The sequence below is a fragment of the Phodopus roborovskii genome, unplaced genomic scaffold (assembly GCF_943737965.1).
Source record: "Phodopus roborovskii unplaced genomic scaffold, PHOROB, whole genome shotgun sequence".
In the NCBI taxonomy this organism is placed as follows: Eukaryota; Metazoa; Chordata; class Mammalia; order Rodentia; family Cricetidae; genus Phodopus; species Phodopus roborovskii.
Window position 1 is genome coordinate 513753 of NW_026125059.1, and position 25928 is coordinate 539680.

The 25928-nt window shown below is 45.7% G+C and overlaps 2 protein-coding genes across 6 annotated transcripts; both read right to left on the minus strand.

Annotated features, from left to right (window-relative positions):
• Nucleotides 1-2324: 2324 nt before the first annotated feature.
• Nucleotides 2325-21354, minus strand: Tpd52l2 (TPD52 like 2). 5 transcript variants are annotated; one of them, XM_051184339.1, is made up of 8 exons: nucleotides 21189-21354; nucleotides 16905-17050; nucleotides 14748-14896; nucleotides 13851-13910; nucleotides 9756-9857; nucleotides 6338-6379; nucleotides 5207-5255; nucleotides 2325-3984 (listed from the first exon to the last, which is right to left on the minus strand). In XM_051184339.1, exons 1-8 carry the CDS (start codon nucleotides 21205-21207, stop codon nucleotides 3889-3891), a joined length of 663 nt encoding a protein of 220 aa, XP_051040296.1. In that variant the 5' UTR covers nucleotides 21208-21354; the 3' UTR covers nucleotides 2325-3888. The 5 variants fall into 5 exon arrangements, with proteins under 5 accessions (XP_051040296.1, XP_051040320.1, XP_051040314.1 ...); XM_051184363.1 differs by having other exon boundaries at nucleotides 16905-16981; nucleotides 21189-21351; XM_051184357.1 differs by lacking the exon at nucleotides 13851-13910.
• A 2200-nt stretch (nucleotides 21355-23554) lies between these two features.
• Nucleotides 23555-25071, minus strand: Abhd16b (abhydrolase domain containing 16B). The gene has a single exon (XM_051184378.1). It carries the CDS (start codon nucleotides 25026-25028, stop codon nucleotides 23604-23606), a length of 1425 nt encoding a protein of 474 aa, XP_051040335.1. The 5' UTR covers nucleotides 25029-25071; the 3' UTR covers nucleotides 23555-23603.
• Nucleotides 25072-25928: the final 857 nt, after the last annotated feature.

The following is a 25928-nucleotide window of genomic DNA, read 5'->3' on the forward strand; positions in this document are numbered from 1 at the left end:
TCACCCCAGCAAAGACAGGAGGCTCTTGAATTTGAGGGAGGGGATATATATATATCCAGGCCATTTGAGGGGTAGAACATGAGTGGAAAATTCCACAGTTGGAAGAAATAGCAAAACAGACCCAGAACCCACTGAAGACTGAAGCCATAAAGCTGTCTATGTTGGGGACTGTAAGAAAAAGCAACCAGGCCTTAAGTGAATCCCTCCAGATCTAGCATTGTCTCCTAATACCTCCAAATACTTTAGTTTTATGTGCTAAGATGTTTGTAGTAGTATCATTATAGCGAAAAGGGCAAAAATCCCACACCTTTAATCAGGAGACAACAACAGGTTGAACTAGAGTTCAAGTCCAGCCTGGACTACAAAATGAGCTCCAGGATAGCCAGAACAACACAGTTGTTCGAATGGAATATAGCCATTAAGTGCATACAAAATAGCAGGGCAGTGGTGGTACATGCCTTTAATCCCAGAACTAGAGGAATAAAGATCCCTGTGTGTTTCAGAACAGCCTGGTCTACATAGTGAGTTCCAGAACAGCCAGAACTATACAGTGAAACTCTGTTAAAATACAAAAACAAGAGAGTAGGTACAAAATAGCTATGGGGGGGGGGGAAATGGCTACAACATACATGCACACACAGAGACACACAGACACACACATACACTAGCTATGGGGAGAAAATGGCTACAACACACACACACACACACACACACAATGCTTATGATAGCTCTTCACAGTAAACTCTGCAAAAGCATGATTTAAAAAATTTACAGATGTTCACAATTAAGTGAGTCCATTTTTTAAATTTGTTTTTATTCATTTCTTTCTTTCTTTTTTTTTTTTAAGACAGGGTTTCCCTGTGTATCCCTGGCAATCTTGGAACTCTTCATAGACCAGACTGGCCTCAAGCTCACAGATATCTGTTTAACTATGTAAAGATGTGTTGCATTTGTTTAACAACATTTCACCTGGCCTGCCTAAGGCACCTGATTAGCCTAATAAAAAGCTGCAATAGCTAGGCAGAGTAGGGAAAGGTAGGGATGGCAGGCAAAAAGAAAGGCGGGCCAGCCAGCCAGATATGGAGGAAGCAGGAGGTACAGTACATAGATGAGGAAAATGGGCCTCGGAGTAGCACATAGATTAATAGAAATGGGTTATTTTAAGTTAAAAAAAAAAAGCTAGCTAGAAACAAACTTAAGATAAGGCTGAGCATTAAAAATTAGTAAGTCTCTGTGTCATGATTTGGGGGCTGTCAGGCTAAGAAAGCTTGCTACAGATATCCACCTGCCTCTGCCTCCTAAGTGCTGGGATTGAAGGTGTACACCACTATTCCAAGCTAATAAGCCAACACTGAAGGGACTGTATGACAGGAAGATACCTGACAAATACTAGCAGTAGTTAAGAATTTGAGTGGGTTTTCATATTTGCCTTTGATGCTAAGTGCTTTATTTAACCTTTCATTTAAATAAGGCAGGGCTCAGTATGAGGCCTCAGATATGGCTGCTCTTCCCCAGGGCAAGCCCCTCAAATGTGTACTGTCTCTACCCATTCCGCTCATTCCAGTCCACCACACACTGAGAGACCCTCATTACACCTTGATTTATTAGAACCAAAGTTGCTCAAACACATCTTCAAGGAGTATAACTCCTGAGATCTGGGTCCCGTGAACACAATCATGTACCCACAAAGCCTGGCAAACAGCCTCTTAGCCACTAATTAAGGTATCTGCTTAATGACTGGAATGCACTGGACTGTCTTCCACTATAACCTGGGGCGAATACTGAATTTCTAGTCAGGGTGAGGGCCACTCCCTTTCCCACCCATACCACTCACCCCTTCTGATCTGGCCAACAACTCCAACTTACCCTGTTCACTAAGCACTTAAGGGTCTTTCTTCAACTACTCATCTTTATTTCTCACCTGCAGAATAGGATCATACCTCCTAAGGGTTGTTATGCCATGGAATGACAGTCTTCTCTCAGTGGGGCTTAAGATGCTGGTCTTCTCAATGCCCACTTCTGCCAGGTGAGCTCCTGGGTATGATGACCCAACCTCAAGGCAAAAGCCAACAAAGCTAGATGATCACAGGGACAAAAGGGCCCCTTCAGTGCAGCCAATCTTGATAATGGACTGCATGCTTAGCATGCATCCCTGGTCTCATTCAGAGATGAAGCTTCCACACAATTCCCTCCCTTTATATACACACCAGTGACTTGTAATTTGTACATGATTGTCTCCTGTCTGTCCCCATTCAAAGCAATGAATCATGTGCATCCACTCCCCACTTTTGTCTTTACCGTAAAAGACACACCAAACAAATCAATGTGGATTTTACTCCAAAGGAACGCTTTATTGACAAGTTGCCTCTTATTCTTTGTAGGAAGATACATCAGTGACCTGCACTCCTGTAGCCTGCCTCCTCACACAACTACTGATTTTTAATCCTGAAAGAGAAGACACCAAGATGTCTGTTTCTCAGCTCCCCGGTTCCTCATGGTTCCTTGCTTTGTGTGGTACAGTATTCTAAGGGCATCCAAAGAAACCAAGGAACACATTGGATCAAACCAGACACTAATATGGACAGACCCCATCCTTCCTCCAGGAGTGCAGAGATGTGCACAAAAGACAAAGTATTTGCCCTGCTAAGAGCCACTAAGGCACAGTGCTGCCCCTCCCTCCAGACCATGCCTCCCAACACTCAGGGCCCTGGCATTGAGAGGATGCAGAATGTGGCAATTGGAGGCAGGAGAAGGGAACTTAGAAGAAATCTTTGTAGCTCCTGAGAAAAGATGACAGCAGAGTTCTGGCTGAACCAAAACCACATCCCCTACCTGACCTGCAGGGCTGGTTCTGCTTTTCATTTGGTCTTTGTGTAATGGACAGGCAGGCAGGAACTATGGACCAGAGCCCTGCTCACTGTCAGTAAAGCAACACTGTGCAGGGCATATCCCATTAGGACGCCAAAGACTGAGGCTTTTTTCCTTCTCTCAGCGCTCCTGACCCACAGCACAAGAGCCTTGTGCCAGAGTGGAAAGCTACCAGGAAATGCCATTCATAAAAAGAACCAAGTTTTGCACACCAGGAGATAGTGTTAGAGAAATAAAATGCACTAACTGGTACTGGCAGAGTATGAGATGGGCCAGAGGTAAAATTCTACATAGTACTCATAACCCATTAAAGAACCCTCATGTATAGGGATATAAAAAAGATTATAAACAAATAAAGCATAAGGCAATGTAAGGCTTGAATTCAAAGAAATATTTTTCAATAATGAGGCTAAAGTTGTTTTGCCTCGCCTTTTTTCTATTTAATTTTTGAAAAGTCCATCACATTTAAAAAATAGTGGATCTGCTTCTGCCAAAGCCAGGTTGTTTTCTAAGAATGAAGCAATTGCTTAGGTTTCCTTTCTAGGGTCTCAGAAAATAGAGAACTCTCTCATTCCTCAAATCTGTAAGAAAAACTATAACCATGCAGCATGACCTAGGTGAGTGTATTCCTTGAGCTAGGAGGAGAAGGGCAGGCAAGGAAATGCTGTTCACTCAATACCCCTGACAATTCTTCCCCTCAGCATTCTGGTGAGACCACCAAAGGGAACATGGCTCCTGTTCAATAGTCCTCGAGCCCCCCCCACCCTGTCCACTTCCTGTGGCCCTGGAAAGGATGGCACAGTGATCTGCTTCATCTATGAACTTTAGTGTAAAACATTTATGTACAAGACTGTTCTCTAATTCATGCCAAGGCGGCAGCCACATCTGCATGTAGATGGGTATGACTGTCTTCAAAACCAGCTCTTCACTGGCCCTGGCTGGTTGCTCTGTCATGCAGAGTTGCAGCTGTGATGATGAGGGTGTGCTTCTGTATTCTGTGGATGATAAGCTATGACAAGCTTAGAAAGGGGCATGATCCGATAATGGTTGATCACCACTTCCAGGTGAGGAAGGGAGGTTATCGCTGCCATTCTCTCTGCTACCCACAACCTTAGACTACAGAAAAAAACAGAGAAAGTAAACCTAAGACACAACAGAAAACAGAATAGGTCCAGGGACCATGTTCAACTCTCTATAGGTTTATGCAACATGAACACTAGTCAGCAATGAAAAGAACTGAGTCAATGACGTACAACAGTCTGGATAGGTTCCGTGTGCTTCCACTAGATGGATTATATTGTGTATATTTAGAAACATGTGTCTGGGGGAGGGAGCTAGAGAAATGGCTCACTGATCTAGAGCATTTGTTGCTCTTAGAAAGGATCCAGGTTCAGTTACCAACACCCATGTAGTGGCTCACAACATCCTTTTTCTGGCCTTCACAGGATCAGGCACACACATAGTGCATATACATACTTGCAGGCAAAACTCAAAGTTCTTTTTTTTTTTTTTAATTTTTTTTGGAGACGGTATATTATGTATCCTGGAACTCTCTATGTAGACCAGACTGGCATGGAATTCACAGAGATTTGCCTGCCGCTGCCTCACAAGGACTGGGATTAAACATTCTGCTTATGTGTGCATGGTATATGTATGAATGGATGTGGAGACAAGAGGTTGACATGAGATTTTACTAAAGTAAATTATTTCACTAAACCCTGACCTCAGTGACTTAGTTAGTCTAGCTAGCTTCTTCTGATCTCCACATGTGTGCCATGGCATATATACATGCCCTCCCCCAAATACATTTTAAAAGAGAGACAGAACTGATTTAAGTTCTCACTCTTGTGCCACAAGCGTTTATCCACCAAGTCATCTCTACAACCTAAGGGACATTCTTAAAAAGATAAATTATAGAGATGAAGAACAGATTAGGGGTTGACAAGGCAAAGGAAGAAGGAAGGCTCTGATAAATAAGAATGTGTCTTAACTTGTTTTGGTGGCATACACCTATAATCCTAGGACTTGGGAGGCAGAGGCAGGTGAACTGAATTTAAAGTCAGCCTGATCTATATAGTGAATTCCAGACCATGCTGCACAGTGAGACCCTATCTCAAAAAAAAAAAAAAAAAAAAAAAAAAAAAAAATTAAAAACTAACAAAACAGAGTTTTGTGTCCAGAGACTTTCCCCAAGTTCTGTAAGATGTTATTACTGTAGGAACCACGTGAGGGGCACAAAACATGAGTTCCTGTAATAACTGATTCCTCAATAATAAATAAGTTGATTCAATAGATCACACCCATGCTTCAAGAAACCATACAACCCAGGGATAGTTACCTTTATGGTCCCCACTCGGTCTTCAAATGACTTGAAGGTTGCAGAGTTCCTTTAAAGAGAGAAAGAAGATTTTGGCATGAAGAACTGTTTTGCCGCTTCATCTTCTTCGTTGAAGGACCTAGGGCTGTGACCAGCTCCTAAACTCTCATTATGAAAGCATGACACACAGAAAGGGGAACAGTGACCCTGGAGACTCTACACAGGGTCATTTTGGGGAGCTTTCCAGGTTGGGTCCAGATGGCATTTAAGAGTACTGTTTTGCTCTGAGTATATTTATAAAACACAGCTCAAATTATTTAAAAGAAAAAAAAAAAAAAAAAAAAAAAAAAAGCATACTGGCATACTGTAAACCCCTGACTACAGTGTGCAGGGTCCTTGCTGTGATCTAAGTAGACAGCCTGAGGATGTGGTCCCCCATTATTACAAATCATGCAGTCAAGTTCCCACATTTTAGGAAATCACTGGAGTTAACACACAAGTGAGCGTCACCCTAACCATAAAAAAAAAAAAAAAAAAAAAAAAAAAAAAAAAAACCTCTTAATCATATTATCTCCTCTGGTTTTTTGTTTTGTTTTAATGTTGGGTTTATGGAGTCCTTCAAAAATATCTTCAGAAAAACCACAGACAGTTGACAGTTTTGGAATGGTAGAGGGTAGAAAGACAGAGTAGAAAGGGCTTCACATAATAAGACACAACAATCTTCGTAACAACAATGTACTTTGCTGAGGAACTATGCTTGGCCAAACAGCTGAGAAGCCACAGACCATACTAGAGATGGTCCCATTGGGCTTTGAGAATGAGGTCTCCAGAGATCCATCTGTAGAGGTCCCATGTCCATGTGCCAGCCTCTCTAACCCTCCCTGCTGAAACCACAGGCATCCAGAGCTAGAGCTTGCAAAGTTAAGTGTGAGTCATAGGTGCACAGACTGGTTCCCTCTGGAAGCCTCAAAAGAAGTTTCCTTCCCATGAGCTCTTCCTTGCCAGCCTACAGACAGTCTTTAGCTGAGAGGAAGCTGCCAAGAAAATGAAGACACATGGATTGGGGGACACAGAAGTAGAAGGTGTGACTAGTATTGCTGCCCACCCCCACCCAGAGACATTTCTGGAGCAATAGAAGTAGGCATACATTACCTCATGGCCGGCATACTTATCGAATGGCGGATGGAGTAGCTGCTGCTTGGAAGCACGGTGAAAGCAGAGAAGGAAGCAAGAATTAGCCCATGGTGCCAGATCAGCCCACATTTGCCAGCTTAGCTCATATATAGAAGAGGCAAGACTCTCCCAGCTCCATGAGAGTGAGCTACTGACCCTTTCCACATAATGCCCCCTCTTCCAGCTCGAAGGGTTTCCAATGCTGCCATTGCTGAGCAATGTGGCACGGACCCAGAAGAGTATTAAAACTGGGAAACTGAAACCAGTGTTGTACACCTTTAGTCCTACCACTAGGAAGGCAGAGACAGGTATATCTCTGAGTTCAAGTCCAGCCTAGTCTACAAGACAACTTCCAGCCCAACCAGGAATACATAGTGAAACTGTCTCAAAACAAAACAAAAAATAATAATAAACAAAACAGGGAAACTGTATGGAGACCTAGGCTGGGGCTTTGGGAGAATATCTGGTCTACAGTCTTCAGGTGCCCACAGCAAGCTGAACAATGTTTTGGCAAAAGTGTAACATCCTAGGTAAGTTAGGTAAAAATATTTAAAGTCACAGATTGCTCTGATTTGGCTTTAGACCTCGCAGGTCTACTACTACGATGTGAATACTGTACATGTCAGCATGAAGACTCCTAAAAAGGAGTTCTCGAATAATAAATTAGACACAACTCAAGTCTGGAGCATAGGATTTCTTCTCACAAACAGGAACATAGGCTCTGTACATGATAGGACTGAGAACACAGGGACAGGGTTGATATTTCCTCCTATGTGATAATGCTTGTTTTCAGGCATAAACTTAGGTATGGACATTTAGCATATGATGTTAGGTCAGTAATTTATTGTCCCAGGAACATGCAGTCCAACCAGGTCCAGATGAGGTACTCAAAACAGACAGTCATGTAAACCATGCCTTGTAAGCAAGAAGCTGCCTACTGGGTACCATCCTGAGGCAAAGGGGGTTTCCACTGCACTGGCTTTCCTACTTCCACCCAGCAAAGCCTCCCATAGGCCTATCAGAGTCCACCCTGCCCTAATATAGGTGTGTCCACAGGTCATGTCCAAGGTCACCTTACCTAAAGGAGTGTGAGAATGGATGAGCCCTGAAAGATAGCAGCAGGAGAAAAGAAAGATAGCATTATTAAGCAAGGGAGGCCATACAAGACCCCCAACAGAAGCCCTATGTTCCTCTGTTCAAATTCTGTAAGGTTAAGTAGGGTTAGTATGTGAAAAGACACTCTGAATGCTTCATTAGTGCTTAAACGGACAGGAATGGCAGAATACACAGCCCCATCCTGACTCCACAAAAGGCTAGTAAGAAAGCATATCTTGACAACCATATGCTTCATGGCACTGTATTTCTGAGCATTGTTATATGTATAACAATACAAATGATTACACATTAAAGGAAAGAAAGCAAAAACACCTGAGACATACGTAGTCCAGTGAGTAAAGACTTGAGTTGAGATATGACACAGTGAGCCATCTAGGCTGGGCCAACACTTCATGTCCATGGAGCACCTTACAGTCTCTGAAAGCTACACAGGAGCCTAAGCACCATAAGATGACCTAAAACATACTAGGAGCCAACCTAGAACATCCATGTCCAAGGGCAGGTGCTAACATAATAGAACATAGCTGGCCACTCTTCCACAGTACGAGGCCCTCCCCCTCTACATTGCTAGATTTATGAGTGACCTTGAGCAGAGGCTATTCAGAAGGGACCTCTGAAGAATGTACTCACCACTCTGTAGGTTTAAATCTACTTAAGTAAGGTCATCAAGCCTACTTCCCTCTTCCCATCCCAAGTCCAGGGTATATCAGGGACTCCTGAAGGTCCACTGGCTCTAGGACTGGTCTACCATGGACAGAGACATCCATCTAACCCTCCTAAACTCATGCTATTAACTTCCTGAGTATAATAGGTATTCTTAAGAAACTATGAGCATGATAGACCTGGGCCACAGAAGCCACTGTGATTATTTATGAGATGATGGTGCTCTGCTGTGGACCAGAGAAATCAGAGTTCAAAACACCAATACAAACACCAACACAAATGCTCTCTTCCCCAAGGGAAGGCATAGTAAACAGGAAGCCCTTTGGGCACTGTGAACACAACCAGCACAACCACCCAACTGGAGAGAACCAGTTTCTCTGACCTTGCTGAAAGCCCTCCCTTATCACTGCAGTTGGCCCACACATGCCAGCAGCACAACCACAGGGACCCTGCTAACGTAACTGCCTACTGTAGTCCCAAGACTGCATGCCATAGCACAGCAAATTCCAGCTCCCTCTGAGAAAATAGAAGCTATGTGTTCTCCAACAAGGAGAAGAAACAAAACAAGATCATGTCTCATGCTCCCAAAGAAAGGCAGGCAATAAAAACAAGCAAACAAACAAACAAACAAAAAGAACAGCTCCATCAAGACAACTAAACATAGTGGGGTAACAGAACCGCATGCTTTTAATCCCAGCACTCCCAAGGCAGAGATAGGCAAATCTCTGTATGCTAGAGGCTAGCTTAGTCTACAGAGCAAGTTCCAGGACAGCCAGGACTACACAAAGAAACTCTGTCTCAAAAAAAAAAAAACAACCAAACAGGCTAGGCATAATATCCATGTCTTCAATACCAATACTCAGGAGCTAGAGGCAGATAGATCTCTGTGAGTTGGAGCCTGATCCACATAGTGAGTTCAAGGCCAGTTAAATATACATAGTGAGACTCTTCTCCAAAAAGAAAAAAAGAAAAAAAAAAAAAGAAAGACAAGAAAAAGAAACGTTTCCAGATTTCTATCAGAATACTCTGAACAGACTAAAAAAGGAGTAAAGCTGAGTGTGATATCTCATGCCTCTAGTCCCCGAATTTGAAAAGCTGATACAGTAGAATTACTCTAAGTCCATGTGCAGAATGATGAACTATCTCAAAAGGACAAAAAAATAACTTAAACACACACACACACACACACACACACACACACACACACACATGCGTGTGCGTAGTGAGAACCCCTGAAATGAACAACCTATTTTTCAGGAAGCACAGAATAATAGTTCTGGGAGTTAAGCCAGGATATCAGTGGTATAATCAGCAACTACCCACCACTAGACATAACACCTCATAGTTCAAGAAGTCCCAAGCTGATCCTAAAGACAACATGTGACCTGCTCTAGCCATCCCATCTCATCATGACTCTGAATTCCTAGGCCACATCACTGCTTTGCAAAAGAGCTACAGGGAAAAGAGAATAGTGACCTTTCTTTTCCCAAGGAATACATAATGGTCAAAGGCAGACAACAGGAGTCAGAGGAATTCCCAAAACTGGTCCAGGTTATCATAGGTGTCCCTATGTTATGTGTCTGAACACCTGACCTGAAGCAGGTTTCAAACTGCTTACCTCATGTCTCCCAGCTTCCTACTGATGGCAGAACCCATGGTGGACAAGGCAGCAGATGTCTTCTGTCCTGCCTGTGAAAGGGTTTCTTGAGTCTTCTTGTAACTGGGAAAAAGACACACCACTTAGATTAACTAAACAGCAAGGGCAGCAAAAGTCCATCATTACAGAAGCAAAGTATGTAGAGAACCCCATGGGAAAAGCAGGGAGGAGCTGGGAAGGTGGTAAACACTCACTGGGCGGTGGGGGCATGCTCCCTGGACCCTACAATGCTGACCTACTGCAGTTTCTCAACTTCTAGTTCATCTAAACCTGGCCTGAGACTTTACCATTCTCCTGTTTTCTTATACTTCTGATTGCACAGGAAGCCAAAACCTGCCAACTACAGACGTGCTGGGTCTGGCAGCATACTTGGGCAGGCAATTCTGAAGCAGCAATGGTCAAGAAAGTTCTCGGCTCCTGAACAAGCCAATTCAAGCTCAAAGCTTCCCCTTCCAATTCCCACATAAGACAGCTAGTTTTCTGAGACAAGAAAGCACAAGCTGAAGAACATCCATGAAGGATGTCCCCAATGTGGGTTAGCATCCACTTCATTACACTCAAGAGCCCTTTGATTTCCAGCACTTTCTAGACAATATCCTTCCTGAACATGAATATCCTTTTCTCATGCTCCCTCTACAATGCATGGGCAGCCTTGGCCCACAGCAAAGACCACCAGTCCCACCTCCTCCCGCTCCCTCTATTGTTTATCCACATATATACCCATCATACCATGGTAACCTAAAGAACTTCCTCCACATACCTGGTAAGGCCTGAAGTGAGGGTACCAGTAACTGGCTTTCCAAGCCCTTCCTGCCCTTACCTCCTATAGGAGATCTAATAAGAGCCATTTGCCAGTCCATAGGTTAAAGACAGGTCTGGTGACCTACAAGGTTCCTGCAGCCTCCTTTTGAGCCTACTCAAGCCCAAGGTACATAGTAATTCCCTACCAAAGCTAGGAAAGCTTGATTCCTATAAAAAGTACACTTCACTGCAAACAAAGTGTTTCTTTAAAACATCAAGTTCAGGGCTGGAGAGATGGCTCAATGGTTAAAAACACTGACTATTCTTCCAGAGGATCAGGGTTCAATTCCCAGTACCCACATGGCAGCTCACAACTGTCTGTAACTCCAAGATCTGACACCCTCAAACAGACATGGATGCAGGCAAAATGCCAATGTATATAAAATAAATTATAAAAAATAAATAAAACATCAAGTTCAAGGTAACTAAAGACTACATTATTTATCTACAGAAATATAAATTCAAGATAACTAGTACCTACAAAAGGGAGCGAGAAGGGGAAATCAGGAAAAAGGCAGAGGCAGAGAGAACACAAACATACTCCAGTCAGTCAGACATGGTAGCTAGCACATGCCTATAATCCCAGCACGTGGAAAGCTAAAGTACGAGGATGAAAAGTCTGAAGCCAGACTAAACTGCACAGCAAGGCCTTATTTCAAAAAAGGAAGTGAAAGAGGGAGGGAGGAAGGGAAGGAAAGAAGGCAGGTCATAAGGTCATCACTCAGGTCCATAGGCTTCAGGGTTGCAGCCCACTGTGACAGCCTCATATACCCAGACAAACATAATCCTTGGCAACCTAGGAATCACTCCATGACACTACTGGGGAGCAGAGACAGATAGCGAGCTAGGGAGCCCTGTGGTGTGCTGCCCGAATCAGCTCCTCTTTGAGACTCAGACCTCTTAGAATGGTGGTTCTCAACCCATAGGTCAAGACCCCTTTAGGAGTCAACGACTTTTTCCACAGGAGCTACATACTTGATATTCTGCATATCAGATACTTACATTACAATTCATAACAGTAGCAAAATTACAGTTGTGAAATAGCAACGAAAATAATTTTATTGTTGGGGGTCACCAGCATTAGGAAGGTTGAAGACCACTGTCTTGGAAGAACCTGGAACAAGCAGTGTACCTGTCAGCAACTGTGCATGCGCTTTCCCTGCCCTTTCAGAGTCTTCCTTTTGAAGCCAATCTAACTTTCTTCTCGGGCTTACCAGAAGACACAGCTCCCTATGCATGGTAACTAATTCTCATAATATACACCTGGGAAACCTTGTTAGGCTGCAAAGCTAGAAGCAGGGGCTTCTCTGTCATCTTACCCTGATTGACACTAATTGTGCTGTTAACTGTAGCCCAAACAACTCAAAGTAAAACAGAGTTTATGTGGTACACTCAGCACTCTTGTTTCTAGTTATAGCTACCTATAAAAAGAATGCAACAAGGATTCATGACCCACAGTACATGGATGCTCCTTTATACACAAATGACTAAGAAAGCAAGCCCTACCCGCACATCTCAGCTGTATAAGGGCAGTACAAAGGGGCAGACACTCATATCAATGAATCTCATGTTGTTTTAGTCCTCCAGCATGCTACTGGGGGAAACTACAAACACACAAACCAAGAAGGTCAGGAAGCTTGCACATATGGCCTTCCTCTGTGAAACCGCTAGGCAGAGTCAATCCTACCAGTAGTCCAGCACCTGAATTCTGATCAGGATAGGCACTAACTACGCAGAAGAAATGAGAGCAAGTGGCATCTTTATTCCTATCCCCATTACCCTGGTTTCTTAATGCAGAATGACTCTAACTTTGGAATCACTGCTGACAGCTCTTTGCCCAAAAGATAGGACAAAAACCCAGAAGGCCTCTGTCAGAGGAAGTGACTGGAATGGGGTGTTCTATAAGCCACACTTCCACACAAAGCCATAGATTTCTTTTGGAGATACCAGAACCCCATGTCTTTCTTTTTTTTTTAAGAAACTTTTCAAGATGGTGCCCCAGACAGCTCTCTCCATGTCAGGAGATTTCTCAAACACAATGAATACACATTGAATCAGCATTATGAGCCTGTCTAGGGCTCTAGCAGCATACCTGATGTGTCTCCATCTGGGGAATATATACTTCCAGCAAACTCACTGTCTAGTGCAGTTCTGAAGACGACTGTCGGTGCTCATAGGAAAGCAGGTAACAACTGGGTGTTGAACCCAAGCAAACCAGAGCTTTCCATACCTGACTGCTTCCCATGACACCAGACTTTAAGGCCCTACATACACAGGGAACCAAGGTGGTTCCCAGGTACCTTTAGATAAGCTCAGCAGAATTTCCTTCAGGCCAAGCATGGAATGACTTCTTCCTGAAGCTTTCTAGTAACCATGTTAGCATTTCCTTCTAAAAGGAGACTATTCTCTGGCAGTCAAATCCTCCAGAAACCATCTCCTGAAGTCTGATTAAATCATGAATCAACCCGGCAGAGGACAAGGATATTATGACCAGACTGCTACACAGATAAATGACATGCCATTTACCAAGATTAAGGATCCCAAAACAATAGAAGTCACTAAACTATAGCTTTGACAGACATACAAGCCCCCCACAAGTAATTCATGCTCTACTGATTGTTGTTTTGTTTTGTTTGTTTTTGAAACAGGGTTTCTCTGTATTGTTTTCAAGCCTGTCCCAGCCTCCAACTCACAGAGATCCACCTGTCTCTACCTCCCGAGTGCTGGGATTAAAGGCGTGCACCACCAACGCCTGGCTGCTCTACTGATATTTTATGTGTCTGACAGTACAGAACCTCCAGACCACAGAACTTCATGAACCCACCAACATGTGCCATCATTACTCCCACCCCCAACAAAAAATCTCCTATACACCAACAGCTGGAGCTGAATCTAAGGGCAGAGGACAGGAAGACAAGCACAAAATTCACCACCACCAACAGGTAAGATGGCATCAACCGCCACATCACTGCCACAAGTCAGGGTGTACTTAATATTCAGAAGCACTGCCCACTCAGTTCAGGAACCTCATACAACCACACAGAGAACTTTAAGCATGGTCTGCTAACTCAGTGGATTTCTTTAACTACTGTACTCCATCCTTCAGGTATTCAAATCATACTTTTAGTGATAGTTGGGAAGAGAACGATAGCCAGCAAGCACTGAGAGACAGTCTGTGCCAAGGGTGTACAGTTTCCCTGCCCCAGGAAGACAGAGAGAAGAGTGAGGAAGGACACTGACAGCATTGGCACTCACAGGTCAGACTGGGTCACTTTCTCATTCCACTCTCCAAGTTTCTCAGACGTTTTCACATAGCTAAAAACAGAAAGTCTGTGATGAATATCTGAAATGATTTCAATACAGGCTTCAGGCTGCAGGTAAGAGTCCAGAGAAGACAGAAGCACCACCTGGCAAGGCTCCTGCTCTGCAGCCCACCCAAAGAGCCCAGAGCCACTACCATACCTGTGTAGGCCTGGGGCTAGAGAGGACACTACAGGACAAAGATGATCATGCCCTCTCCCAAACACAACACAGGAACACCTGCTCTTTTAATAGCAGAAGGCTCCTGGGGAGGGCACAGCTCATGGCCCCTGAATGCTCCGGCAATTACCATGAGACTGGACTCAAAGGCCCCAGCACTGCAGTAGTACAGAAACATGGGGATTCTATAGGTGAAATTTATAAAATGGGGTTCCATTTTTGCTTCTTCAGTTAAAAAGCTGCTGGAGACATCCCCCAAAGGAATGCTTTAACAGAAGAAATATGGACACAATATGGCAATCTCTAACCAAATACTGACAGCAAGTCACATTAAGACTAGGATCCAGTTCTACAGACACAGAAAAGTTCTCTAAAGACCTCATTGGTGCACTGACCAATTTGGACCCAGGGGAAACACTTTCTACTTGGACACCTAGCTAAATCCAGCCACCTTTTGAAACACATGTGGATTTCATCTCTTAGTAAACACAGGCACAGTCTCTAAGAACTCAAGTCTCCTGTTTACCTATTCCCAGCAGGCTCATTTAATACTGAGTGTTGCAAAGCATCTCATTCCCCAGCACACATACACTCCATCTGCAAGAGAGAGGCTTACCCCTAGTGAACACTTCTTAGCCAAAGGAACATCCCCACCACGGGACTGGTACCTACGCAGTAGAGACCTGCACATCATGCCAGCTCCTAGACAGGTTCTGCTTCAGCTCCCCTAAAGTAGAGAGACCAAGCCTCCTTTTCAGCTCTCCACAGTGCCTCTCTTTAGCTGCCAGGACCTGGCGCAGGGTGACAATTTCTTCTTCCACCTGTAAAAGAAGCAGGGCTGGGATATAGCTCAGTTGGTAGAGTGCTTGCCTTGCATATATGAGGCCGAGTTAGAACCCCAGTACCACCAAAAAGTAAAAAATAAAAAAATGCAGTTGACATTAAGAGGCTATGACTACTACAGGAAGTGACCAACAAATATCCTTTACAATACATGTAGTAAAGCTTTCTTAGAGGTTTTTCACTTAAAAAAAAAAAAAAAAAAAAAAAACAAAACACTATCTTAAAAATAGCATCCACAAAGGCAGCTGTTCTGCTTTTATCTGCCATTGCACCCCAACTTCTGAAAACCTACCCCCCACACTGGTGAGTAGTTCTCTAGGACCGAAAATCACTTCCCCCATTTCCCTCAAGCCTCAGAGTAACCAAGTGAGCTCTACCAGAGATCTTCCATGAGACATAAGTCCCTTTTCCAACAGGTTCTGGGCCTGGCTTAGACATGGTAACTGAATCTGCTGGAAGTAAGGGCTCACAGAGGAATCCCTTATACAGAAAACTGAGGGGCACAGAGACCTAGGGAAGAGAGAAGATTTCTAATGGCAACTGTTGTTTCAGAGGTCAGCTCCGAGCCTTGGTGAGAGCCAGTTCCTCAAACAGAAGAATATTCATTCTCATTCATCTTCCTCCCTCTCTGTCTCTCCCTCTCTCTCCCCTTTCCCTCCTCGTTTGGAGACAGGGTTTCTCTGTAGACCCAGGCTGACCTCAAACTCCGAGATCCACCTGCCTCTGCCTCCTGAGTGTTGGGATTAAAGGTGCGCAACGACCACTGCCTACCTCTCCTTTGTTCTTATGGCAGTTTGAGTCTAAAAGAAAGGGGGGGGGTGCGTGTTTTGAGACAAGCATTCTCTGTGTAACTCAATTTGTAGATCAAGCTCGCCTCAAACTCACAGAGACCCGAGAAGAGATCCCAAATACTAGGATTAAAGGTATATGCCACCACGGCCTGGCTAACAAAGAATCTTGATAATTATGAAGCTTTCCCACTACAGAATGTTTCCCCAATATTTTTAGTCACATTAAAACAGATACACTGTAAAAGAATTTCTTTTCAGTCAGGCATGGTGGTACAGTACTATAGTACCAGGAGGCAATTGTTTGACCCACCCCCCATATAGTGGTGAAACCCCTAATCAAAAAGATAATAAAAAGAAAAGAGAGGTGGATGGAAGTTGTCCACATCTTTAGTCCCAGTGCTCAGGAGGCAGAGGCTGTCAGATCTCTGAGTTCAAGGCCAACCCGGTATAAGGAGTAAGTTCCAGTACTGCCAGAGCTGTTAAACAGAAAACTTTGTCATGAAAAGAACAAACAAAAACCAAAAAACCAAAAAACAAAGAAGTCAGTGTTAGTGGCGCACACCTTTGATCCCAGCAGGAAGGCAGAGGCAGGAGGGTCTCTGTGAGTTCAAGGACAGTCTGGTCTACAGAGTGAGTTCCAGGACAGGCTCCAAAAAACAAACAGAGAGAGAGAGAAAGAGAAAGAGAAAGAGAGAAGAGAGGAAGGAAGGGAGGGAGGGAGGGAGGGAGGGAGGGAGGAAGGAAGAGGAAAACAACAAAAGTAAACCTGGTGCCACTTGCCTGTGATTCTAGCACTTGGAAGATAGAGGCAGGAGAACTATGAATTAGAGGCCAATCTATAACAAACTAAAACTAAAAAGCCCCAGTAGACACAGATTCATGAGGTCTCAAAAATGACTTTCAAGTGTTAATACCAGCGAACAGCATACTTGGAGACATTATTGTACAGGCATCCTCTTCATGGAGCAACCTAGTATTTCCAGACAGAGGTGGTGAGATGAGATCAGGCCCCGTCTCCTCCAACAGGTGATTCAAGTCTACACTTTACAGCTAGGCACATGAAGAGATAGCCCAGTGGACAAGAAAGCAGGTAACACCCCAACAACAGTCTGTCCCAGGATAAGCAATGTTGTACTCTCTGTATAACCCAAAAGGACTCATGATCACCCCAGAACAGGAAATAAAACCAAGGCACCTTAGCAAGCTCAGCCCGAAGCTCTTCCTCCTCCACCTCTGTCAGGCCCTCTACAGCTGGAGCTCGGGGGGCCACACCTGGTTCAACAGGGACATCAGTCATGAAATCAGACAGCCCACCTTTGTTAGGAGAATTCAGGTTGATATCTGTCAGAGACAAAAATGAAGTCAAAAAGTATCAAGTAATTTGTTACTCTACTAGGAAAGATGAAAGGAAACAGGTGGCCAAAAGAAGGCAGGAGAACTCTAGAACCTAGAAGTATCTCTAAAAGCCTATGATAATGAGCTGAGCATTGGATGGAGAACAGCACCTGAGATGCAAACTCAATACCTGTGCTGCTGAGTACAAGAAACACTAGTGAAGGCAGCCAAACCATAGGTTTGGTTTCCCTCGTGAAAATACTATCTTCTACAGTGAGAAGCCCTACTTCAAAGAAAGCAGTCCCATCTAATAAAGCTTCTATTTTTCTTTTTCTGCATGAAGGAAGTAAATATAGCAAGTGTTACTTTCCATCCAACTCAAGGAATGCTAAAGATTACATACATGGAATACATGCTAGTCATCCAGCCCCAGTAAGAAATCAGCAAAACAAATGTCACCATTACTCCCATCCCTGACCCTCTCGCAGACAGGAGACTGCCATATATACAAACATAGAAAGGAGTGCATTCTTTTACACACCTAGCACACTAGATACACTTCAAATTCCTGACGTCGCTGTTTTTTCTTGACATTAGGCACACCATCCTATCTGCACAAACATTTCAGAAGATACCACATAAAGAAAACCATTCTTAATTTTGTTTGTTTTGTTTTTCAAGACGGGGTTACTCTATATTGCTTTGGAGCCTGGACTAGACCTATAGACCAGGCTGGACTTGAACTCACAGAGATCTGCCTGCCTCTACCTAGAGTGCTGGGATTAAAGGCATGTGCCACCAACACCTGGCTAAGAAAACCATTCTTACCAAGCATGGTGGTTCACATGTTTAATACTAGCACTCAGGAGGCTGAGGCAGGCAGACCTCTGTGAGTTCAATTCCAGCCTGGTCAAAAGCGGTAGAATAGAAAGGAAAATATCTTAATCACTTATATATTTGTCAACTGCACAAATTTTAAAATCTCCTAAATATACATTGAAAACACTAAAAAACCAGAAGTTCTACTCAACAACATCTTTTTTTTTTTTTTTAAGACTTTTTAAATTTTGGGTTATCAAGACAAAGATTTATTGTGTAGCCTGGCTACACAATAGAATTCAGTAGACCAGATTGGCCTCAGAGATCCGTCTGCATCCCTAGTGCTGGGATTAAAGGGGTGTGACTTTGACTTTTGCTTGTTTCATGCAAGTCTGTAGGACATTTTCTTAATTAAAGTTTTATTTATTTATGGGGCAGGAGAGATTGTTCAGTGGCTAAGCTAGCACTTGCTGTTCTTCCAGAAGACCTTAGTTCAATTACCAGCACCCACACAGTAGCTCACAACCACCTGTCACTCTAGTTCTAAAGAAAAGATGTACTTAGCCAGGCAGTGGTGGCGCATGCCTTTAGTCCCAGTACTCAGGAAGCAAAGGCAGGCAGAACTCTGTGAGTTCGAGACCAGCCTGGTCTACAAGAGCCAGTTCCAGGACAGCCTCCAAAACCACAGAGAAACTGTCTTAAAAAAAAAAAAAAAAAAAAAAAAAAAGGAGGAAAAAAAGAAAGTAATTATTTATTTAGTAGAGGTCAGAGAATGACTTGGGAAGAAGATCAGCTCTCTCGTCCCATCATGTGGGCCCTGGACCTCAAACTCAGGTTGTCAGGCTTGGCATCAAGCACCTTTATCTTGCCAGTTCATGACTTGAATTCTCATTGTATTTTATTGGTGTTTTTGCCTGTATATATGTATGTCTGCATGAGGGTGTTGGATCCTGGAGTTACAGACAGTTGTGAGCTGCCATACAGGTGCTTGGAATTGAATTTGGGTCCTCTGAAATAGCAGTCAAGACTCTTAACTGCTGAGCCATCTCTTCAGACCCTAATGACTGGAATGTTTAACTAAGATTTTTTAACTGAGAGTTTATTTCATCATCTATATTTATTGTGCTGAATCTACTCAAATTTAGTTAAGTACCTCAAAAATCTTTACAATTATAAGGTTGGAGAGTGTTTTCTGTTGTTCCAGGGCATCATATTTAGGGTTTCTATTGGTGTGATAAAATACCATGACCAAAAGCAACTTTGGGAGGAAAGGATTATTTCACTTACACATCTCAATCCACTATCAAAAGAAGTCAGGGCTGGAACCTGGAGGCAGGAGCTGATGCAGAGGCTATGAAGGAATGCTTTTTACTGGCTTGCTTAGCCTGCTTTCTGATATTATCAGAACCACTTCCACAGGGTTGGTGGCCAAGAGCTGGGTCCTCCCACGTCAATCATCAATTAGGAAAATGCCCTACAGACTTGCCCACAGGTCAATCCTATGATTGTATTTTCTCAATTAAGATTTCTTTTTCCTGCCAGGTGGTGGTGGCACACACCTTTAGTCCCAGCACTCAGGAGGAAGAGGCCAGCCTGGTCTACAAGAGCTAGTTCCAGGACAGCTTCCAAAGCCACAGAAACCCTGTCTGGAAAAAAGAAAAAACAAACAAACAAACAAAAAGATTTCTTTTTCCCACCAGGCAATGGTGGCACATGCCTTTAATCTCAGCACTCAGGAGGCAGAGGCAGGGGGATCTCTGTGAGTTCAAGGCCAGCCAGCCTGATTTACAGAGTAAGTTCCAGGACAATCAAAGCTACAAAAAGAAACCCTGTCATAAAAAACAAAACAATAACAAAGGATTCCTTCTTCTCACATGACTCTAATTTGTGTCAGGTTGACACAAACATATTTGCCTGCACACAGAGGAACCAAGTTTTATGTGAGCCTGGCTGGGAAATGGTCTGTGTTTACTATCTGTTGAGGATGCCAGTGGCTTCAAGTTTGTCCTTTCTTCCTCTCCCCCCCTCCTCTCTTTCCTTTCTACTGTGGTGCCAGGCTAGAACCACAGCCTCACACCTACTAGAGAAAGGCCTTTACTGTTGTTGTGTAAAGTTTCCTCTGAAACTGAAAAATTCCATCCTGCAGGGAAAGCTCCTTAAGCAAGAAGGCAAACAACTCAAAATAGCTTCAGGAAATCCCTGAAACTAACTAGATTCACTAAGGCCCTCCCTGACAGAATCAACAATAAAAGCTGAAAGTCCTTCGGAGACAACTGAAACTGGGCTGCAAAGAAGACTCTTGAGACCAGAACAGCTGCCCGGAAGAAGCAGAAATCAGGTCAAACTTTGAAAACATTTAGACCAACTGAGGCTCCTGAAAAGGACACTCTCCATGAGAACTTCCAAAGCTCAATGAATCTGCAAATACCCATCAAAGTAGAAACACATTCAGAATGTATAAGAACCCAGAAATTCTGCCCCCTCACGGGGGTAGGGGGAGCTCGCCTTTAATCCCAGCACCTGGGACAGAGGCAGATGGATCTCCGATTTCGTGGTTAGCCTGGTCTATCTGTAGAGCCAAGTTCCAGGACAGCTAGGGAGGAACACAGAGAAACCCTGTCTCAGAAAAACAAAACCAAACCCCAGAAATTCTAGTGTTTAGGTCATGTGTCGGCGCAGGTCATCCGTAGAAAAGCTTTTTGAGGTTAGCTAGTGTAGCTAAGTAAGCATCTCTACTTGTACCACCTTCTCAAGATTTTAATCTCCTGAGCCTGAGCCACACTTCTCCGTGGCAACTTCATACTGGTTTCCAGTGTCTGCTTTGGCATCAGCTCTGTTCTGGGTGTGCCCCTGACTCACTCTACCCTTCTCCCATGAGGAAACCTCTTAAGTAGGTTACAGCGGCGTTACCACCCAAGGGGATGATGGTTGCACCTCCCCTTCGCTGTAGAAGAGCCGCCCACAACGCCTCGGCTGGAGTCCAGCACCAGATGGGGTAGTCCCAAGGGAACAGCGAAAGATAGAGGGCCGCAGAGCCAGCAAGTGGCGAACAGACAGTGAGCCACATAAAGAGAAACGTCTGGAGTTATGAAACTCTAGGAACGGAGAGGGCGCCGTGGAACGACGCTTCAGAGACATCCCAGGGGAGGCCCAGGTGCCGTAGCAAGGCAGAAACGGCGCACACATCACGACCATCAGGAGCCTTGAGGTCAAGGGCCTGTCGGCCAAAGAGAGGCCATGAATCGGACCGGCGAAGGCTGAGAGGACCGAGGGGCCGAGTCGCGACGGCCGGAATGCGGCGCAGCCCCTGCCCACTAGCGGGTACCTTGGCTGGCGGAGTCCATACTCAGGTGGCAGCTGGGCTGTAGCTGGAGTCGGCGCGGATCGCAGGCACTACAAGAGTCAAGCTCCGAGTACTGGAAGCTGGCAGCCGCGTACACGCGAGCCAGTGGAACTGTCGGGCCGCAGCAGTATTACGTAATCAGCGACGCGCCGCCTTACTTCCGCTTGGGTTTGTGCTCCGCCCAATTCTCGGCCCTCGCTCAAGTGGTGTCCAATGAGAACACCCTCTGGCCCTACGTAAGACTAATCATTCACTTTTATAGCTCCAAACTACAGCGAAGCGGGAAGTAATTCTAACAGGCTGGCCCCACCAGTAAGATTCCTGGGTAAAAAGGCCAGAGCGGCCGAAGCTTGAGGGACGGTTCGGTTTGTGTCACAGTGCGCTGACCCCCATCATATCCTCAGCTGCCCACGAGCCCCTCGACCGCGCACCTTGGCGAGTCAGACTCAGACCTGTGCATCCCCAGCCCCCAACCAACCCCTCCCCGCCTCCGGTGAAGTCTTATTGGTCTTGGTTTTGGAGACAGCTGACTATGTAGACAAGGATGACCTTGAATTTAACGATCCTCCAGCCTCCACCTCCCTAGTGCTAGGATTACAGGAGTGAGATATCACAGCCGATTTGTGTCGTGTTAGGGATCGAGACTCCAAAATGTAATGCATGCTAAGCAAGCACTCTACAAATTAAGTTGTATTTGCAGCCTCTTTATGAAGACATTATTGTCTGGAGGTTGTACTAAAAATAAAAGAGCGCGGTTCGTCCTCTTCTCCAGCAGGCGTCGCTGTTTCCAGCTGGAGATGGCATGCAGTCTGGTTCTGGAAGAGTTCACAGAGCCCTCCACAGTCGACCCTCCCAGGAACTGAAGCCCAGCCCTGTGCCCGCACAGCAGTGTTTCTCACTTTTCCACAGCACAGCACTGGTGCCCCCTCCCAGTTTACAGATGAGCAAACTGAGGGTAACATAATTTTCCAAAGAGCATTCCGGAGCTTTGAACTTTGGTGCTGTTAGTGTGCCAATACTAACAAGAGAATAACACCCCCCCACCCCGACTTCACATGAGGGAGCTGTGACCACTAAGCAGCTGTCTACAAAAAAAAAAAAAAAAAAAAAAAAAAAAGGCTCACAGTTTCTTTTGGCCCTTATTTTCCTGGAAGAAAAACCCTTAAACGATATTCTCCCGTTTTCAGAATTGCCTCTCCTACAAAGTTGAACTCCTCGGCCAGGCCCCTGTGAGTACTGGGAGCTTTCTGGAAGCTTCTGGAAACTTCCCACTGCCCCTGCCTTCTCTGGTACTTCCTCCTACAGATATCTTCTTGCGCAGGACCAGGTGCTTCATTGACTATGACAGTATCCTGTTCAGGGCTGTCCATTAATGTGTCTTCCCCATTTACCATCTTGATTAACTCAACCTGGCCAGCCCCTGTCCACAGAGCTGGAAATGACAAGAACAACCAGTAGTCTGTGGTTCATGTAAGGATTCAGTGCAGATGGTGGTGAACTGAAGACTTGACATTCTGTTTTGTAGTCTTTTCTTGGGCGGGGGTGGGGGGTGGGGTGAGCTGTCCTAAATTAGAACAGGCTAGCCTCAAATTCACAAAGATATGCCTGACCCTGTCTCCCAAGTGCCGGGATCAAAGGCTTGCATCACCATGCCCACCTTCTGTTTTTCATTCTTGAGACATGAGCAAATCCCAGGTCTGGCCCAAGAAACAAGTGATGATTCAGGATCTCTGGGATCCAGGCTACCTTGTGCACTATTACTCTAGGCCCACAACAGCCCCTCTATGTATCTTCCATCATAGAATTGGGGAATAAGAACGCAGCAGCAACTGCTGAGAAGGGCTAGCAATGAGGCCCTACAATACCAGTACTCTCCTTACTCCCCCCACCCCCAAATAGCCCTGTTTAGCTCTGGCTGTCCTGGCACTCACTCTGTAGACCAGTCTGGCCTTGAAACTCACAGAGATCCGCCTGCCTCTGCCTCCTGAGTGCTGGGATTAAAGGTGTGCCACCACTGCCCAGCTAGTACTCTCCTTTCACTAGGATGTTGAATGTTCATGTCCTTTTCTCAGGAGCTACCCTGTAGCCCTACAGCCTCCCCTGATCAGACATCACCTTACCATAAATTGGGTCAGGTTTCACTTTTACATTCCCTTCAAGAATTAGGCACAGGCATTCTGATGTGTGGGATAGGAGGAAGAGCAAGGACAGAGGCAGGAAAGAACAGAAAGCAGGTGAAGGCAAGTACACTCTAAGATGTACTTGCCCACTCCCCCAGACACCAAGATCCCAGTACAGCCAGCTTTTCTGTAGATATAAGAGAGGAACAGTTGAGTGGGGGAGGGGAGAGCTGAAAGGAGTACAACTGCCCAAATTCGTGAGTCACATAAACAGTAGCTACAGTCTCCAGGGCAATTGGAAGTCCTCAGGCTCCAATGGGCTGCAGTGTGTTGCCTCCAAGTTCTTGAGGTGCTTGCGTGCCAGGAACAGTGCAAGCTGCCGGCGCCGCCGGGGGCTGAGGCCTTGGCCCACAAGCCAGGGGAAAGTAGGTCCGTGTGGTCCCCAGGCCTTGGCATCATCCATCTCCTTCTGGCAGCGATCGCGATAAGAACGCAGCGTTGCCAAGCACCACTCATCATCCACGCGGTAGCGTGCATAGAATGCAGCTTCTTGATCCAAGTTGCTGGTGCGTAGCCAGCGGGTTACCACCGTGCGGCCCTCGCGAGCCATCACAGATGGGTATCGGTGCTGCAGCAGGCGCAACAGCAGCTCATTGCCACGGTTACCTTCTACATCACCCTCCACTTGACAGGATGGCAGACTAGCTACATGGCTCGAGGTGCTGACAACATCATCTTGTATGCGTCTGAGCAACAGTACTGGGCCTGGGTAGCAGCACAGCTGCTCAGCAACATTGAGATTGAAGTGCTCCCGTACAGTGCGTACCACCAGCCCCTTCCAACTGTGGGGCATGACCTTCAGCGCTAGTGGCACAAGATCATCAAAGGTGGCATCCAGCACCAGTGCACCCAGTTCTGGGTAAGTCATAGTGGCCCAGGTGGCTGTGAAGCCTCCAATAGACCAGCCATAAACCACGACTTGTGCTGGTGGGAAGTGCAAGCGGTGTAGTGCATACTTGACCACCACATCCATTGCATTTGCATCATGTTGAGGGAAAGGTGCGCCTGTGCTGCCCCCAAAACCAGGGTGGTTCCAGCCTAGCACTGAGTATCCAGCCTCCAGAGGTGCAGACAGGCAGCCCATCTCGTAGAAGCCAGCATTGCCTTCACAGCATATGACCAGGCACAGGCCACGGCCATGGCTGCCGGGTTGCTGGCGACGATCCATGAACATGGTGTCAATTTCATTGCCATCGCAAGCCACCAGCTTGGCACGCCGCCCACGGTAGCGCTCCACTAGGCGCTCTTGGCCCTGCTGCAATAGAGGCAGTAGGGCACGCGTCATCAAGAACATAGAGCCAGGATATACAAGCCAGCGGCCCAGTGAATGGGCCAGTGCATAGCTGGCGAGTTGGCTGGGCAGCTCACGGATCTGCTGGAGGAGGCACTGTGCTTGGCTCCGAGTCCCACGTGGAGGCCTCGTGAGTGAGTCCCCGCCCAGCGCTGCATCATGTAGCAGCCATACACCGGCTGCAGCTGCAGCGCACGTCAAGGCACGGTGACTGCTGCTACCAGAGACTGTGGTATGCACGTCATCCCAGCGGAAGTCCACCGGCCAGCTGCGGAAGTTGTAAGTGTAGTTTGCTGTCAAGTAGATCTTGAACACATGCACTAGTGCCTTCACAAAGCAGATGACACACATGGGCAGTGAATCTCTGTGCTGTTCCCCGCTAGCCCCAAGGCCAGAAGGCCCAGTCCTGGTAATGGAATGGCAGCAGGAGACGCAGGCCCGGCCCAGCGGGCGGCTGCGGGGTTAGAGGCCACGCACCGACTCTGATGGCATTACTCCTCTTGGTTAGCCCCAATGGCCTTTGTGACCTGTGCCTTTCAGGGCCCAAGGGAAAGCTGTGTCACTCTCAGTTTTGTGAGTCATTGTTGCTGGGAGAAGTGACACAAGGATTTCTCTGCTTTGGAGCCTGTCCTGGAATTCGCTCTTTAGAGCAGGCTGGTCTCAAATTCACAGAGATCCACCTGTCTCCACCTCCTGAGTGCCGCCCACCTCAAAGGGTTCTAAGGCTTGGTATATCTCAAATTCTGTCCCACACTCTGGGACAGTACCTTGGGACCACACAGCAGCTTCTGACCATGTTTCGAGCACCTTGAGCTTCTTCTGCCTTCTCCACTGAAGATAGGCAATCAAAGAGGCCAGAAAAGAATAGCTTTGACTTACTCCTTTTGGGGGGAAGAGAAAAATAAGCAAAAGGGATTTCCCACACTTGGGCCAAACTTGTTGTGGGTAATACACTCTTAGCCCCTCCTTGGACGTTGGGGTTTAATGGTTTACATTTCCCAGCAAAAATCTAGGTTAGAACAGAGCTGCTGTTGGGGTTAGGTATGTTTGCTCATAGCTTTACTCCTACAGCTCCACACTTACCTTCCCTGGAAGGTGGATGAAGGTGGGCTAGGAACATCTTCCTGAAACACACACACACACACACACACACACACACACACACACACACAGAGGCACAAACATCTTTTCAGAATCCTCTTTTCACTGGACCAACAGCAGCCATCACCTCCAGGTGGGTCCTGCCTAGCT

Excerpts from the sequence above, each read along its gene's own strand:
- Tpd52l2 (XM_051184339.1), bottom strand. Across the intron at positions 6,380-9,755 it reads AGGAAGCTGGGAGACATGAG|CAGCTACTCCATCCGCCATT; the intron begins GTAAGCAGTTTG and ends GCTTCCAAGCAG. Across the intron at positions 5,256-6,337 it reads ATAAGTATGCCGGCCATGAG|GAACTCTGCAACCTTCAAGT; the intron begins GTAATGTATGCC and ends CTCTCTTTAAAG.
- Abhd16b (XM_051184378.1), bottom strand. The coding sequence starts at position 25,028 with ATGTGTGTCATCTGCTTTGTGAAGGCACTAGTGCATGTGTTCAAGATC.